This window comes from Alosa pseudoharengus, unplaced genomic scaffold, assembly GCF_046254945.1.
Source record: "Alosa pseudoharengus isolate Yale_2024_CS ecotype anadromous, Long Island Sound unplaced genomic scaffold, YU_APseudo_1.1 YU_APseudo_1.1_scf_3, whole genome shotgun sequence".
In the NCBI taxonomy this organism is placed as follows: Eukaryota; Metazoa; Chordata; class Actinopteri; order Clupeiformes; family Clupeidae; genus Alosa; species Alosa pseudoharengus.
In genome coordinates, this window is record NW_027468718.1 from 20,744,762 (window position 1) to 20,763,638 (window position 18,877).

An 18,877-nucleotide genomic window follows, 5' to 3' on the forward strand; every position below is an offset into this window, starting at 1 on the left:
CCAGGAATATGTTTGTGCTATAGTGAATTTAATCGTACAGTAGCAGGGACTGAGAATAAAGACAGCATGATGGGAGATTTTGCAATGATTTGTTAAGTGAGAAGATCATCTTCATAAATGCATGTGATAACACCATGTATGCATGATCAGCACAAATTAGCATCCTCAAAAGTGAACATATTTGCCTTTAAATGGGGCTGAAATACACAGTGTATTATATATTTGTATTATTATTATTACTTTAAATGGTGCTGAAATACACAGTATATTATATATTTGTATTATTATTCTTTAATCTTTTGGTTGACACTTTTATCCAAAGCGACTTACAGACGTCAATTACTGCCGGGCCCCAGAGCTACTTAGGGTAAAGTGCCTTGCTCAAACGCAGCCAGGAAATGTTTCTGGCTTAGCCACAACACTACCACCGCTCGCATATTAGTAGAATAAAGAAGAAGAGGGCACTACAACCCAGGATATGATTATCTACGGGTCAAATCCTCCTCCTCTATCCCGCCCACACTGGAAGGCTGGCCTTACTGTAGGAGGGCGACTCACGGCCATCGTCCACCCCACTGTCCCTCTCCCGGCTCCTCCTCCGGTGCCGGTGGCCGTGGTGCCTGTGCCTCCGGTGGGACTTCCGGCCCAGTGGCACGTGCACACCGATGTAGAGAGTCCGGTGCCCTGGGGGAGAGGGAGCAGGTTTGGAGGGTTAGAGGGTGGGGGTGGGGGTGGGGGTGGGTTTGGAGTACAGCCAAAGAGCCATGAACCATCACAGCGAGAGAGCTTACTGTCTGTGACAGCTACTGATTCAAATCAGCAGCCGTTGGGTACACACACTGTTTCCCCCCCAGCTCTTCCCTACTACTGTTGCTTTTTCTGCTTTTAGTCTTTTTTCCTTCTGTGAGCATTCACTATCAACAATCGGGGGAGTCCAATTCCAAACCATATTAATACAGCAAAAAGGATAGTAAATAAATAGAATTAGGTGTAATCTGGATTTAGAGGTCGCGCCATCAGGGTTTCCATGGAAGTGGATACTGACAGAGTGTCCCGGAGAGAGGAATTAAATTATGACATTGGTGGGGTGCTTTAGCTGAAACATTATTACTACACCATTTTATTATAAGTGACCTGGCTGAAAGGATATGCTCAGCATTTAACATCTGCCGCTGCAGTGACAACGCACACACCCGCATATGCACACACACACGCAGGCACGCACGCACACATGCAGACGCAGACACACACACACACACACACACAAACACACACACACACACACACAGAGTACTCTTCTAAAAGCCTCCATGGCTAAAAAAATGGAACTGCCATGCACAGGTGTGCTGCAGATTCTACAGGTATTACCACAAAACAATACAAGCACAATAATAGTACATTATGAAACACCAATTAGCCTGATATCAGTGTCCACTTCCTTTCTTTTCTTTGATCCTCTCATGAACTTCTGAACCAAGACTACCATGGCCCATAGCCTAACTGTGAAATCTGTCAAACACATCCAGCACTCTCAGTGACAGCCCCCCCCCCCCATTGAGGAGCAGAGGGGTGGTGTGAGAGTGCAGGAAGTGCCTGAACGTGCAGCCGGAGCGCCTCTGGGTTGCTGCCATGTGTTCCTGTGGCCGCATGAGGCTAACGCTCACTGACCGCGGCACGGCCTGCTCTTCACTCCATGCTCCCCCCGCCCCGAGGCAGCAGGCCATCTTGGCTCATGAAGCTGCTCCTCTGAGCATTCGGCTGACATTCAGTCTCTCTCCATCTCCATCTCTCTCCATCTCGCTCTCTCTCTCTCTCTCTCTCTCTCTATCCATCTCTCTCTCTCTCTCTCTCTCTTTCTCTTTCGGCCACCAGCCTGTGTCATTAAATAAGGCCCAGAAATGTCAGGAAATCATATGTCTCGGGTCGATGTGTGGCCCTGGGAGTTGTCAGGCCCAGAAGGCAGGCTCAGAAATGAGAGTCTAAGTGAATTCTGATTCTTTTTTTCAGTCAGTGCTGTGCCAATTCGAACAATGCCACTCTCTAATCTTGCACGGTCATGGTGTGTTTGTGTGTGTGGGTTTCTGTGTATGCGTGTGATTTGTGTGTCAGTAAGTGTGTATGGTTGTGTATGAGTGTGTGTGTGTGTGTGTGTGTGTGTGTGTGTGTGTGTGTGTGTGTGTGTGTGTGTGTGTGTGTGTGTGTGTTTAGTGTTTCTTTTGTTCAGGGAGTGAGTCAGCAGTGTAGTTGGCGTGTACCCATGAAGGGTTGCAGAGAGGGGAGAGAGAGAGAGAGAGAAAGAGTAAGAGAGAAAGAGACAGAGAGAGCGAGATTGAACAAATGAAACCCAAACATTTGCTATGTGAGGCTGCACATCGGTGACATCACACAGAAGCATCCGGAAAAAATGGCCAATCTGCCTCAGAGACACCACAGTCACGACACACTGCAGCTGCAAGTCAGAAACTGTTACACATCACAGTGTGTACAGTACACAGGACTACACACACACACACACACACACACACACACACACTAGGTCCACACATAGAAATCTGTGGCTAAACCATTCCCTAAAAGACATATATTTGACGTTCCTCAGACATCAGATATGTTGATGATTTTCTGGTACTATCAGTATTTCAGCAATATATGAATCTGAATGAATTGACACAATACAATATTTAGTTGATTGTGATGGGATTACCAGCCATTTTATTGCAGGGACTTACAAATGATCACTAAATCACTTGATGTGAACCCATAAAATGGATCGAGCGGTAGATACACCTTTCTACCATAATGATACTTGTATGAGCAATTTAATTTGTGTTGGAAGTAGGCACTGAGAAATACATTTTTGAACCTGACTGCCATCCCTCCCAAGAATATATTCCTAACACATCACCGTAAGTCCTATATATCCTGTCTCTGTATGTGTGCTTTTCGTATGTTGGAGGGAGAGAGACAAGACCAGTGTAAAAATAGAACACTTCCAGAGGCTGACACATGGCTGACGTCAGTGCTGGTCCACCAAACAACACCCCCCCCCCACACACACACACACACACACTCCCCAGAGCCTGTCTCCCATGAGGTCCTCCTCCCCCCTGCCTTCCCATGTCTTCTGTCTCCTGAGAGGTGCAAAGGGAAAGCGCACAACACAGGCGGTCTCCACTCTTCTCTTCCTGCGCACCATGCCACCCACACACTCTCCCACACAGACACCCACATCCTTGACCTTCAGCAGAAAGAAAAGGGCCAACCACAGATAACAGTTATTTCCTGTGTATTAGCCACATTGTGCACAAGCCGCAGGACAGGGTTTTATGCAATTTACAAGAAACAAAACCATATTAATACCATATTAACTGCCCCTGTGTATTAACCTCATAGCTGAAGAAATTTTGCAAAATCAATGTATGAGCCGTGGCCAATAGTTGGGAAATTACGGTAAACCCAGTTCATCTTACCTTCAAGCTCCTCCTTCTCAAAGTTGGTCTTCAGCATGGACCTTGCCCCTCCCTGGTCCACCACAGCCTCCTCATCATTCCTCTGTGGGGGGACAGTTCATTAGTCCATCACAGTTAGCACTTAGCACATTTAAGTCACAACATTTCGCAACACCACAGCAAGTGATCACGGGAGGGAGAAACATGGCCACCACACAAGCGAGGAAACGAGACACACACACACACACACCACACCACAACCACAAAGTGATAATGAGGAGACAGTTATAAACATAGTGTTACTTCAACACTGATCACCACACACCACAGTGGATATAAGCTTTATTGACCTTAATGCCATTTTGCATGAGAAATGGATTATCTGTGTATTATATTTTTTCAGTTGTCATAATGAACAACTTATTAACAACATACAACATATAACAACATACACTGGTGGAACGACCTTAATGTATTTAGTTACTTTACTGTACCTTCTGTATCCAAAAGCACCCAAATAAGTAGGTAAAGTAACTAAAGTCCCTATCTCATTTAAAATTTCTTATTACTTATTTTCTACGAATGGTGAATGATAAGGGGCTGAGAGTTCTGCACTTCTACCAACCAGCCTCTGGGCTGCTACATCCTCCGTAACTATTCTTTTGGCTGAGGACCATCATACATTTTAATAGCATCTGACCTCCTTGTATCATCTCCTCAGGCTGGGAGTACACACACACACTTCAGTTGACAGTTTCCATGGTTACTAATATGGTCAATAACGAGCCTTTCATGCTGCAATCAAATTGTCAAGTTCTTTCAGACACTACAGCTTTTCCCACATGACATTCTGACGTCAGAGACATATTCTTCTCAGAGCCATTCCATTATGTGATGTGTATCTTGTCCCAGTTCTAATAGAACACTCTATTATACCCATTTACACTGGTTGCTAGGATATGGAGCAGGAATAGCTGACAAATGACCTGCATCATAATATTCAATATTTCCGTATCAAACACGCCAGTGGGCACCGCACAGCTAAGACTACATTATGTATAGAGTACGGAGAGATAGGCACATATTCAACACACAAAAGCCAGTGAATAGTAGTCCAGATGGAGAGAGGGAAAGTCAGAGAGGTGTTTCTGCATGCGTGCATATCGAAAGCACTCAACCACCTCCATGTTTAATTTCTCTCTTAATTATTGGTGCATTCCTGCAGTTCTATTCATAGCAGCACGCACTCTATATAAATAAATTAGCGAGAATATGCTGACAATATGTGTGCCAGCGCCGTTAACGAGACCTTCCTGCAGGAGCCCAGAAATGATAAGTCTCCAAGGGGCCCATCTGACAACAGAAGCCAGGGAGACAAGGCAACCGTAACACTACACACCATTAAAGTGCATCTGCTCAAATCTGCTTGGTTAATGAGAGCCTGATGAATTGCTTGTCACGTTTATCATGGCAACATTTGGCATTAGCCCCAAGGGTGGGGTGGGTGGAGTATTTGTGGGCAGAGTCGGATATCCCGGTTCCAGAAAGTAAAAGTACTGCCATATATCTTTCTACCTGTGCAGGTGATACAGGTGATATCACTAATTACCTGATCTACCCGGCTGCTAATTAGGACGAGCTGGTTTACGAGCTGGTCCGTGTGGTTGGATCAAATACTTGGCAGAACTTTTACTTTCTGAACGCGGGTTGTCCGTGTGTGTTGGTGGAACAGAGTATCCCCTCGTCGACCTCACAGAACTTTATTATCCGCTGCCATGACAACAGTCCATCTGCGGTGGAGAAGCCCCGGCATGAGACCCCATTCTGGCTAACAGCCTCCAGACCTCCAGACAAACAAGCCTGGCCTGGATCTCCCTGTCCTTACACAGGAGGTCACATAAAGGATGCAATGCATTCAATGCTAATGGTAAGGGCACTATGAAACAGAAGGAAATGCTTTCCATTAGGTCTGTAGTTTTCTGCAACTATGGCCTTCATGAAAAGAAGCACACATAAACATTTACAAAGGCTGATTCAAACTGATCTGGTCTTACCCTAAACCCAGTATAATAACAATACCGGAAGGGGATGCACATTTTTAGATGACATGATATTATGCTATGATACTTGTGGGTTGAAATGTTATGACAGATTTAGGTAGTTGCTAGGTTTATATCTGGTACGTCAGGCTGACGCTACGCTGACAATGTGATATTTTTAATCTGCCCCTGCTGTGCACTAATTGGTACTGCTTCATCAAACAGCACAGAAAACAGACAAAACTATTGAAATTGGATGTCCTTAAATGCCCTGTGAAGGTCACAGAAATGCAAATAACTCACAAGACTTTTCTGTGGTGTAGTGCCCTTTTGATTTTATTTATTATTTTATTTTAACTACTTGCAGAGCAACACCAATCCAAATTCATAAATATGAGCATCCCATTTGATTGCTGCATTCAAGTAAAACTCTGTTGCCAGAGTCTTTCATTATAACCAATACCACACAGTAAAGAGCAACTCTCTGGGGTGGTGGTTTAAATGACAGTGTGGATTAGAGCGCCACCATTGCTGTTAAAACCACACATGCCCATCCATGTGAGAGCAGAGCACTGCTGAAAGAGACAGAGAGAATTAGAGAGAGACAGAGAGAAAGCACAAGAGAGAGAGACAGAGAACGAGACAGAGATTTAAAGAGAGACAGAGAGAAAGCACAAGAGAGAGAGAGAAAGAGAGTGAGAGAGAGAGTGGGAGAGGGAAGGCGGGGCAGATGTTAGTAGTCCAGACGAGTTCAGTGCTAGGCACTAAAGCTGGCATCTAATGTCCAGGATGCTGTCTGACAGCGTTTGGAATTAACCCACAAATGTATTGTCTGAGAAAGAAAATCCAACCAGACCTCTGTTTTGAAAAAATCATAAGTTAATATAATGCAGGATTATTACATAAACAGAGATGAGTGATGTTGACGTCTCTATAGCCACGGTAAATAAACACCCTTATTTATACAGTGTGTGGTAAATACAGCGCTAGAATAAACTGTGCTGGTGGGATGAACTGTACCGCATAATTTACTCTAAACTGTGCAAGAGGTGACTTCTTTATAGGGTGTAATTACAGCCTTAATGTAGGATGACAATGGTGTTCTCTACCACCACCACAGGAACAAGCAGTTAAGGCCCATGCAAAGAATACAGTATGCTGAGACTAAAGAATATCATGAATCATGCCATACATCAGGATTAGTGAAAATGGGGAATGGCTAATTTAATGTCAATCCTTAAATCCTGTCAGATTTGGATGTACAGTTATGTCCTGCAGTAGATAGCTAACGTTACACATTACAAGATGCAGTATGCTCCCTCTACTATGAAACAGTATAAGTGAAGGATGTTCTAAAATGCAATTGCATTTTCAGAGTGCGAGAGCCTTTCTTCCATAAGCAGTATATTCGGGGCCGTATTAAGTCCCGGTCCCAGAACAGGAGAGATGCCTACTACCGCATCTGAGGCCTCGTATGATCAACCCCGGGCAGGAGAATACTAATGACGGAGCTCTGGCGCAGAGGAAGTCATGTGAGCAGAGCTCCAGAGAGGTGTGGGGCAACATATGACGCAGCAGCCAGGATGAGCGTGTGTGTGTGTGTGCGCGCCGGGCCCTCCTTACTGACGTATGGGAAGGAGGAGGAGGAAAGAAAATTACTTCCTCAAGGGCACCCTAGGAAGACAGGCCAGGAGAATATAAGGAGTAAGAAAAGAAAGAAAGAGAAAGAGGGATGAGTGTACCAGTACATGTGTGAACGAGTATCTGTACACAGTGTGTGTGTGTGTGTGTGTGTATCTGCATATTTGCCTGTGTGTGAAATGTGCTTGTCAAGATTTCCGTGGTGATCCTCTCTGAGCTCCGAGTGTGAGCCCCAGCTAAATCTCTGCTGAGTCCCCCTGTGTGCCTTCTCTCCTCTCTGCGGCAGCGCGAGCACGGCTCACTTCAAGCTCTTGTTTACCAGCCCTCACCAGACACCCCCACACAACTCGACCAACCCAAACACCAGCCCCCATTTGCATTAGCGACATTCGCTGAGCATGCTAATGCACTCTTGGGAAGCCGGTGGGAATATAACCGTATTTCATCAAGCAGCAGAAAGCAGCGACTGGGGAAACGGCGCATGCCACACGAATTGATGCGTGTGTGCTGTGCCGCACGCTCTCACAGACACAAGAACAACGAGCCTCTTTCAGATGTGTTGTGAAAAATGAATGACATTTAATCTGCATGGGACGTAATCCACTTAAGCTGCCTATCCTTTCTGACATATAGCTGCGCGACTTAAACAATCCCTCTTTTTGTGCACCACTTTTTCTTTTTTTCATACAACCCTTTAAGTAATCCTGGAAAAAAAACAATGGCATGCTCTCGAGGCAGGCGTAAGACAAACAGGTCGGGGAGACATCACGCACGCTTTAAGTCGGGCTTTATCCGTGTTCAGCGTGACAGTCAGACAAGGCGGTGTCTGCCATCGCGGGCCTTCGCATCATGCAGAGACAATCCGCATTAGATGTCTAAAAATGGAGAGCCATTATATTCAGTGGAAAGGACTATGGTGAGCAGCCTAGACTGGCGTGACCCTCATGATTGGTGTGAAGTTAAGCTTAGAAGTAACGTGTCAGAAAATACCATGGCATAAGAATCAGTAAGACCATCCATAGTCTGAGTATGTATTAATTTGAAGTGAATACCAGTTGTGGTTGAGAAACCGCTGGCTTGGTGTCACCATGTGCTCCACAATGATAATCAACAATCCCAACATAAACCAAGTAGAATGAACTGGGACTGGGTCATTTTTAGCATGCAGGAGCACACACTGTGAGCAAACCAGTTCTTAACGGTTTGAAAATGCTACTGGTGCTTCATGTGAGAGAGCTGCCTTTAGTGCTGTCCAGCATGCAACATCTCTTAGCAGCATACAAGACACACACACAGGCACAGGAGAGGGCCTGACGAAGAGCACTTGGCTCTGTCTTTTGTGAGTTAGAGTAGTGCCAGAGGCATAAATCGTGACACAGATTCTGCCCACTTCCCCCCCCCCCCCTCCTCCTCCCCCCCTGCCTGTGTCTGCAGGAGTCCTGAGAGTGCTGTGGAGGACGCTCACCACAAGGCCTTACTGCTGCCCAAGGCACTACGCTAAGGCTGAGGAGAGGCAGTGAAGAGGCCAGAGCGAGTGTGGGGAGCATGTGTGGGTGTATGCACAAGGCTGAGAGCATGTATGTATGCATGCCTGTATGCATGTGTGTGCGTGTGTGTGTGTGTGCGTGTGTGTGCGTGTGTGTGTATGCATGCCTGTATGGGTGTGTGTGCGTGTGTGTGCATGTGTGTGTGTGTGTGTTTGTTTGTGTGTTGCACATGCTATATGGGAGCTTGTAAATAGATAATGTGTTGTGCATAGAATATGTTAGAGGGAGAGACAGAGGCTTCATGCATGAATGTATGTATGTGTGTGTGTGTGTTTGTGTGTGTGTGTGGGGGGGGGGGGGTCATGTCTAAACGTATGTGTGTATGTGTGTGTGTGCGTGATAGTGTGTCTGTGAAAGGGGCGGATGGACTACATATGTGCTGTAGCCATTGATGGATTTTTGCTGCTAACGTACATTCCCAATGTACCATGGCTACACAATCAGTGCATCAGTATCATGTTCCCAAATACTTTAAGTATATCCTTAGCTTAAACACTGCACACTATATCCCTCGTACTAGACTGGCTACTGGTTTCACCCAACTGCTACAGCTGCATTATTGGTACATCATTTGTCTGTCAATAGTTTCAAAGCACCATCGGTATCTTCACAGTCAGAGTACTGACATTGTAATGGCCAAAAAATGTCATGGGAAAATGCACTAAACCAGTACATGTTTATATTTCAGAGATTGTTAATTCCTTTTTAAATTGTATGTGTATTGAGCTGTAATGTCATGACCATTGCAGGATTTACACTGCTGATGTTTCGGTACAATCAGCAGATTTTCAGGAAAACCTAAATCACCACTACCAGATTGCTCAGAGTGCTTCTTCTTCAAAAACGTCAAGCCCTTTATTCATGAGTCATGACACATTACAAATGCTTTCAGAATTTCCAAAAGATTAGAATTTAGGATAGTTGTCCCCCTCCCTCCATAAATGGTCTTTTTTAAATCATTAAAAATCTGCTTTACTTTAATGCGGATGGCAGGAATGGGCTCCAACTGACAGTTAAATCCATTTAGTCACTAAAAACTTTCACTCACTAAAGCCTCGCTCAGGCACGATCTCCCAGTAGTGCAGAAGCGACTTGTGGTCAACAAATGGCCCCACACACATTCTGTTCTATGCCACAGAAACTCAGCACACGGGTCCACTTGTCTCCAAATAGCTTGTGCAAAAAATGACTTTCACAAGTACGCTGTTACATTACAATACATCACTCTATTAGCAGCGGCACCAGCATGACCAAATAATCTGATGATGACAGTGAGTGACGTCCTCAAATGTCAGCCCTCCATTCTAAGCCACTCTGCATTTGAGAGTGCTTGATAAATATAGGAGTTCTATCTATGCCAAGAGGAACTACCAATGGGATTTTTTTCTAAATAGGAACTTGTGTGCTTTCGTGCCTCTTCATACTGTATATGTGAACTTATTTTAGGACACTGCTATTTTTAGAGGATTAACAGTTTTGTACTCTGAACAATCAATTGTGCTGCCCGCTGCTCTACAGTAGGCTATATTTATTAAGAATTAATTCTAATGATAGCAACCATACACATTAGACCAACAACACATCTGACAATTTGGCACATCTGGTGTCTTCAGACAGTGCAACAAAATAAACAAAGGTCAGTTCATGAGCATTCACTGATGTGACAGCCTATGCTACAGTGTTCAAATATTGTGGTCCCATCACAGTTGTGCCATCTCATTTGATTATTGTAGAATGTTAAGTTGCTATATTTCCAGAGCCTAGGCTACTTATAATTGTCAATGGCTCAAGCTTAGGTCTCACTATTTCACAGTGATTTTAGCTTAATGAGAACCTTCCAAGAGATGTCAAAACAATTGAGGGAACCAACGTTTGTCATCGTTTCCTCTGTGTTTTTTAGTTGACACACAAGACTAGAAGTTGAGAGGTAGGCCTGTGCCTGCCTGTTGCCAAGGTGGATTTTTACTGTAAAAAAATGGTATGGGCTAATGTAGGCTTAATTGTAGGCTAGAGTCTGCTGTTAACCCTCTCTGGAAACATTTTATCACTGTACTGTGTTATATAATGTGTGTGCTTTAAACTTAGGTGAGTGGCCTAGTAAAAATATTGCCTAAGTTACATGGTTGCTTACTAGGCTAAGGCATTGCCTCTTAGTTTCGCAAGTAGCCTATCTGTGCTGAAAGATAAATTTAGGTACACTTGGTGTGGTTTGAATTGTTATCTAGGACTATGCTAACTTAACTTAGCACATTGTTTTGCTTAGAGTGGTAAGTCAGTCTGTTGGCCTACCTGATATTGCAATCTTTCCACAGAATCTATTCTATTTCCAACTGCCTCAACAAGCTCCATAGAAAAGGTAAGCAGACCATCCTTCTAATCACTAAATTGATCACCATAAAAAGTTTACAGTGCACAAAGAATTGAGTAAATCTAGGTGGGAGTTTTGTCTCTGTTTGTTTTATTATTATGGAGCAGGCTACACAGACAAAATATTATTTTCTACTTTCTACCTCTGAGTGAGGTCACATGTTAACGTTGTACTAGTTTGTAGTTAGGAACTTGGTAAATGCTAGACAAATTTGTATGATTTACCTGTGCCATATTACCCCTAGATTTACATTTGTATTGTTCATAATCACCATTATGAACTGGAAATCTAGTCTTGTCAACATTCCCAGTGCTGTAGGCCTACAGAGCACCCTGAATGCCATATTAGCATGGGTACCTGCTAGCTGCTACCATAATATAAGCTAATAGAATTAATTTGTGCTAATTCAAGATCCTGGAAATGTGTAATTTTTTTCTGTTCTAGAGAAGAAATAGCTTGTGACCCATTTCAGGCTAACTCACCTAAGAGTTTTTGATGAGGCGCAGAACTACTAATTTCAGTGGCATTCCAAAAATAACACCATAGTGGCATGAAATGGCATCAATGAGGCGTGACAATGTGGAGATATCCCTATGGAAGGGATGGATCGAGCATGTCTTGTGTAAAGCCTAAAGTGTCCCATCACAGTGGCTGTTGTTTAATACGTTTGGCCTCTGCTGGCTAATGAAAGTGCTGCTGAAACGTTATGCATTCACTCAGTCAAAATCGTCTTAGAGCAGAGAGGGGCGATGTTGGGAGGATGGGGGATTACTGCCGGGCTATTGGACTGATTTAATTGGGTAGGGCAGCCATCATCGCTGTCACTTTGACTCTGCAGATGACTGTGGTCATCACCTCTTCACTATCAGCAGTAGACACCTTCTCAGCCCCAGCTCTTTAGAGTGCCTTACCACAGCAAAACACAGGCTCTCCCTGGACAACACAAGCATTGATTTAGAAGATCGTGTGTATTGATTTTCTCTATAACAAGTATGAGATGCCCCATCTTGAGTCGGAATGCTAGGTAGGGAAAGCTGCGGTGTCATCAGTTCTACTTACCTCCCATCATAACTTATTCCACAAGAACATTGAAATGCAGCCTCTGTTTCAAAAGCTCCAGCCTCCCTGCAAATGGTCAGCAGGGTAATCAGACAGCCTGGTGTCAGAGTGATGCTGCTGTTCTCTCAGCTTGTTTGAGAGGCAATACTAACCTCTATACTGTGCTCTAGCACAGCCTGTTATAGGAACAGATTTGCTCTTCTCTGCAATGTTGAATTCATTGCCTTCAAGAGGAATTCATTACCTGTGCCCTTGCTCATGCAATACTGCATCACATGCAGAACTCTGAGTCAATGATGCTGCACCGCAGGGTGATAAAACCCACTGTTCAGTGCCCTTGCTGTTATATCAGCATCAGATATCAACTGTATTGGGAAAACAATGCTGTGTACATGATACAAGCTGACACAACCAAAGCAATCTCCCCATGTCTAGTTACTGTGATGGTCAACTCAAAGAGCTTGAAAACTTTTGGCTGAGACCAGTGACATTTAAAACTACAAGCGTGACCCCTACCTGAGAGTTAAACTGGCTGTACAGTTCCTGGCTCCCCGAATGCATGACCTCTTCTCAGGTTAGCCTTGTTGGGTATCCAGAGCTGTCAAGGACACTGAGCCCCATAGACGAGGGAAGCTGTGCTGTGCTGAGCTGACCAGACGCTGCAGACGATGATGGCTATCCACACACCATGCCCAGGAAGACAGGGGAGCAAAGGGAAAAAAGCCCCTTGTCCAAGCACACACTGCCTCTGTTGCTTCACACAAACCCACTATTTTCGACAAGCATGCATCCCTCGGTCTGACCAATCCGGTGTGAGATTACAGAGGTGACATCAAACATGAACAGCCTCCAAGCTAAGAGGGAGAGGGAGGGAGAGAGAGATGATGCAGCTAAGCTAGTGACGCTCGCCCCTCCTCTCCCTGCTCCATGTGGCGTTCCCATTAAAGCCCTGTAGCAGCTCCCAATCCCAGAGGAGCCCCTGCACTCATTCTCCAGGGTACATCGGATGATGGGATGGATTCCAGTACCCCACATCTCAGCCTGACAACCTTGCAGGTGCATCGTCTTCACCTCGTCTCCAGTCAAGCGTTGCGGGGAGCAAATGATTCCAGTTGTTTTAGGTGTGAGCTGGACTGAAATACTGCACTGCTTGCTCTGCCTCTGATTGAATCCAGTTCTCTCCCAGCGAGGAAACAATGCTCGCTGTGCAAGCACAAATTTATGATGACTAAAATATCTGTATGTGCTCTAAGGATGAGAGAGAATAAGGATGCACTGTTTAAAGCACATTAGTCACTGATTCCTAATTTCACTTACTGAGGGAAATAGTGATGACACAAACTGCACATTAAGTATAGATGAACCTAAATTAGATTTACCTAAAGGAGCAGTCAAAAAATTGTGAGAAAATATTAGTTATACTAAACATAGTAACCTTAAGATACAATTCTTCACTGCAAGTCTTAAAACAAGGAAATCTTTAACACAGTTATTCAAGGAGAATTTAATTTGTCCATGAGCTCAATGAGTCCACGAGTTATTTGGGCCATGTGTCCTTGTCTAGTTCACGAGAACAGATTTACAGCGTTTTATAGCGTCATCTCAGTTCAGAGAACCTAAATTAGAGATCTTCAATCATGAGGGGTCTGATTAACTCATTCAAATGTCTCTTACCATCAACTAATCAAAGTGACACTTTGTTGTTACATAATGGGCAAAATCCCCTATAACCGCAACACTTGTGGGGCCACCGATGTGTTATATTTGTGTGTGAGCCAATCCTGTGTCCCAATGACAAGACCTGATTGCACAAAACCAAAAACACATACCAGGTCATACAGGAAACCTAATGTTGCAGAAGTGTTTTGGACTCAAGCTTAATTTTTTAAATTTTAGTTGTAGTAATTGTAGTAGTAATTTTGACCTCTGAACTGTGATCAGTTGCAAATTTGCACCAAACTGCAGCTGGTGTTTTGCTTTAAAAGGGAAAAAAAACTTTTGTGCTTGTAAATCTTCATTTCCTCTCTGAGCTTAACTGTGGACAGTGTCATGTCCTGGGTACAGAATTAAAAATAAATGACCCCTGATCTCTTACAAAAAACACCACCACATGGGCAGCAGTGATAAAGCTGTATAAAAGCATTCAGCCAGCTGTCCCTTTTATTTTCCTTAATACTGGCAAGCACTTTATAATGAACCACCAAACCCTGACTTCGTATGGCCATGCCTGGAGCCATGCCTGGAGTTGTGCCCAGTGTGCCACAAGAAGCACCAAAACTGTCCACAAGAACCCAATCATTGACCTGGCCTAAGACCAGTGATGATAAATTCAAGCTGCCAGTGCAATCTTAAGTCTCAGGAGCCATGTCCAATTGAGCGTTGATAAATCCCCTTTTGACTTTCCTCGAACTCAACAGAGGTCCCAGAGGATGTTTTACATTGGACAAGCTATTTCCCTCAAAGTGCTGAGATAAAAGACTAGCTCTAGCTCAGCCCCCCGCCTGGTTCAGATGCAATTTGTCCACTGATGCATACTTTTATGAACACTGAAGATCACTGAGTGTTATTTTGTTTGAAGCGACGTAGCCCATCTTCCTAAACCTTCTTCAACTCTAGTTCAATGCAATAATTGCTAAGGGCCATATTCAAAAAGGACTGGTATAGACTGAAACAGGTGCTAAAGCCTCAACATAAAAGGACAGAGTGGCTGGATAGTTTGGACTCAACTCTTCATCAACTCTAGTCAGTCCAACCACAACTAAAACGCATCAATATGAACATGATGTAAACATCATGTTGGACTCATGAGGAATTAAAGTGCACAGCATAGGAAACCACTTCCACCACAGACCTGGGAAATAAAGCACTTCAGTGACACAGGCTTTGAAAGTCAGCCTGGCTGTATAGACATGGTGAATTCAACCTTGAAGGTCAGGCACTCGGTGAATACAAGCTTTCACACACAGCGTTTCTTTAAGGATATTTCAGTTATGAACTCTCAGACCTCATGGCACTGTAAAACTGTACTAATACAGTAGTCTTACAAATTGAGAGGGGGGGTTCCATTCCTGGTCAATAAAGCCACCATGTAGACAAAGACAAATGTGCATGCAGTAATTGCGAACCAACTTACCACGCCTCTGCTTCCAGGTTCAATTACCTGCAAAAAAATCAATATGTTGATCAATATGGATAACTTATTGCCATTACTTTGCCTTATTGTGATTGTGAATTACACTGAGTGTCAAAAACCCCAACACATGCACCCTTTGTGTCCCAACTGAAGTATTTAGGCTACAGTGCATCATCTGAATCTGCCCTTTGCTTTTTTACCATCAACAGTGACTACATCTGTGCTGTGAGAAGGCCTGCTGTCAACTCACTGCTGAAACTAAAAGAGGCTTCGGAAGCCGGAGGGTTTAAAACCAGCGTGAGTTAGGTACATTAACAGAATGATTCTCTGCACTATAGTACTAATGCACATTTATTAATCACATTCAACATTACTATAGACCGAAACAGGTATGCTCTCGAGGGTTAAGCTGTGATCAACAGCTTAACAGTAATATTGAAAAAGGCTATCGTAGTAAAGACAGACCTCTACACCTGTAGTCAGGGGCATTGTGCAAGACATAATTGCTAGTGGGTCTGGGGGCATAAATAATAATCACAAAATTATCCGAAATTGAACATATTCAAAGACTTTGGGGGAATATTTTGAAACTTCACTAAATCAGCTATAGCAGCTCAGTAATCTCTGTTAACACTCTAAATAAGTAGCCTACCATGCAATTATTTATATTTGATGCCAGTTTTTTGTCCTGCTATGGCACTGAAATGCAAAAAGGAATCCTCTGCATCCTGACCAATAGATATATAAAATGACGTGTTTTGCTAATTATAACCTGTAATAATCATGGTTAAAAAAACTATTAGCTCACTGCTGGTTGATTAATACAGCTCTCCTTTAGTGTTGTGCTATCATGAGTAGCTAGCTAATAGCTATAGCCAGAATGCTTAACAACCTGATTCAGGGATAGCTAATAATTAGCTTGGGACGAGCCAATCTATCTTGCAAAACAATCAATGCCTGTATTTCTAAAAAGCAGTGTGTATTTGCATCTCATTTTCATTAGTTTGAAAAAGGGATTGGTGTTCCACAAACCACTTCAACAATGGTTTATTCATCCTGCCTTGGTGAGTAACATAGAATAACATGGAAGAAACCCATATTGTAGGGAAGGGGGTGTACGACTTAATGAGATATGATATATGACATATTTTTCCATTACAATGACTCGTAGTATAGAATGAATAGATTACAGAGATAACAGTAATTCAATAATTAAAATAGTATTATTTGAGATACTGAAAATCTGGGTGCACGTGCATGCCTAGCTTCAATGGGCCCAACATCTCTACCTGTGATAATGATTTACTACAATTCAACAAAAAGGATTAAAAAAAACGAATACTGACAAATTAAACTGTTAGACAGCAGATGGGGAACATCACTAATTTACTGCGTAAAAGGGTATCCACTCTCTGACTGAAGATGCACTGAATTGTGGAAGAATGTTTGAGAGCCTGAATACTCCATTCAAACACCACCATGTTAATAATTAATATACTACTAAATGTATCTTCACAGTTGCACAGACTGAAAAAGCCATCATTGCATCCAAATGAGACCATTATCTCACTCACACACCAGAGTCAAAGTGGGTGGGATGGGGTGGGGTGGGGGGAGAGAAAGTGGAGTAGAGACATGGACAAAGCCGTTATATTACATCACAATCCAGAGCACTTACTTTTTAAATTGGAGGAAAAAAGAGTAGTGCGCATGAGAGAAAGAATGTGTGTGTGTGTGTGTGTGTGTGTGTGTGTGTGTGTGTGTGTGTATGAGATTGCATTAGAGTAAAAGAACATGGCACAGAGCAATCTTTCCCATCCGTCATCACAGCATCAATGCACAGGATGATATTTTTAGGGGTTGTACAAAAGCTGCTTTTCTGTCAACAGCAAATGGATAATGAAAACAAATCTCTTAGGAAGTGATTAGAGCTGGGTGCTGGGTGATGCTTAACTGTAAAAAAAAAAAAAATTCTGCACATGCTGTGTTAAATAAACATGTAAGTAACACACATTCCGTGCCCGTTTCCCCACAAGCTATGCCTGCCGTGCTAAAGATGATATGAGTGAATTAGAAAAGCATGTTGCATTTTGCTGACGGCTCGCTTGAGCAGCCTTTGCCCCGGTGCACACATCCAAAGTTTGAAAATGAGCATCTGAGTTCTTAGCAGCCTGCCCTGGCTTTCACCTCTGCCAACTCCCAGCCCTGCCAGGCCAACTTTAAGTTTATTATCCAAAAGGCCAGCGATTGCTTACTATCAAATCTAAAGCTCCTCATGAGCTTACTGGGGCAATGTGTTTCATATGGGCTATACCAGAGGGAAGATTTAAAAAGCTCTGACCAAATCATAGTGGGAGGTTCATGTCCAAAGTCCAAATACGCTGAGGAATTGCAGTTGAGCACAACAACTTCTCATTGTTCTCCTGCGTGCATACACAGGCATTTCCAAACTTCTTTTCAGATTCTCGATTCTTTAACCTACCTTTAACCCAACTGGCATTATTGGTCTGTGTTTATTTTGGCACGTAAGGCCCCCTCGAGTAAGACAACAGTCCTAAGGAGCTGTGACCCTTCTAACAGTACTTACATTATTTTATACTGTATTAACCCACACTAATCAGGTTTATGTGTTTTAGTATTTAAACAGACTGATGACTATCTGGCATCACTTAATAAATCATTGGCAAGCTTGTAATTTTGTGAGGGGAAACAACAAGACTTAAGAATGAACCCTGCAGGCTCTGAATCCTTGAATCCTGCCAGCCTGCAACCCATCATGGTGATTGCTTTGCTCATTCAATAGATTACCTTACAGATAACATATTGAACAAGGTTTATGGATAATCTGTGGTCCTAAGATGGGTCATTCACACAGGTTGCGCTAATGCATGATGTAGGCCTACTATAATGATTGATATTAATGGAGAACAAGGGACAATTCCCTGATAGCTGATGACACTGGTAAACCATCCTGGTCTGGTGCAGGTCTAATGGACCAGAGTCTTTTTCAAAGAATTCTAGAATCACAGACTGTGTGATCATACATTCATGTTTTTCCAAGTTTACGTTATGTAGGCTATAACGTTAAAAAATGTTTTGCCTATTCTGGTGAATGTATGCTATTATGCATGGATTTTAGCAGAATTGCGGTTTCTGACCACAGTAAAACGACGACCTGTACAAATCCTAGCCTATTATGTCCGTCAAACATCCTCACATCACCTTAGTCGTGATACGGGCTACTCAACTGAAATAATTCACAGTCCTGATACCGTATCAGATATCGCTATTGCTACATTATTGGGCTACCATGTTACTGTCCTGCGCAAAAAACATCCACATGAGTAGCTCACACATTCTAGCATCTCGTGTCCGACAACAGCTATACCTCAGAACGCCGCATAAGTTCACACATAGCCTACGAGTACCGTTACATATCAAGCGAGCACAGATGGGTTATATATGAACAAGCAAAACGTGCCACAGATTCTTGATGCGTCTCTCAGGACGAGCGTGTAGAGTGATGAGCTACTGTAAGAAGCTGGAGGACGCTCACTGAGACGATGCCATAACATGATCCAAAGGTATCTTACCGTGGGCAGAAGCGGCTCCATTTGAGCGCCTTGGTCTCTGATGTCCAT

At 43.4% G+C, this 18,877-nt stretch overlaps 1 protein-coding gene across 1 annotated transcript in view; it reads right to left on the minus strand.

Moving 5' to 3' along the window:
- Window positions 1-18,877, minus strand: part of slc4a10b (solute carrier family 4 member 10b) — a 41,031-nt gene extending 22,154 nt beyond the window's left edge. Inside the window, exons 1-3 of the mRNA XM_076262787.1 lie at window positions 18,830-18,877; window positions 3,471-3,552; window positions 541-684 (exon numbers count right to left, since the gene is read on the minus strand). Coding sequence (XP_076118902.1) covers window positions 541-684; window positions 3,471-3,552; window positions 18,830-18,877 — 274 coding nt within the window. The remainder of the gene's footprint in view (window positions 1-540; window positions 685-3,470; window positions 3,553-18,829) is intronic.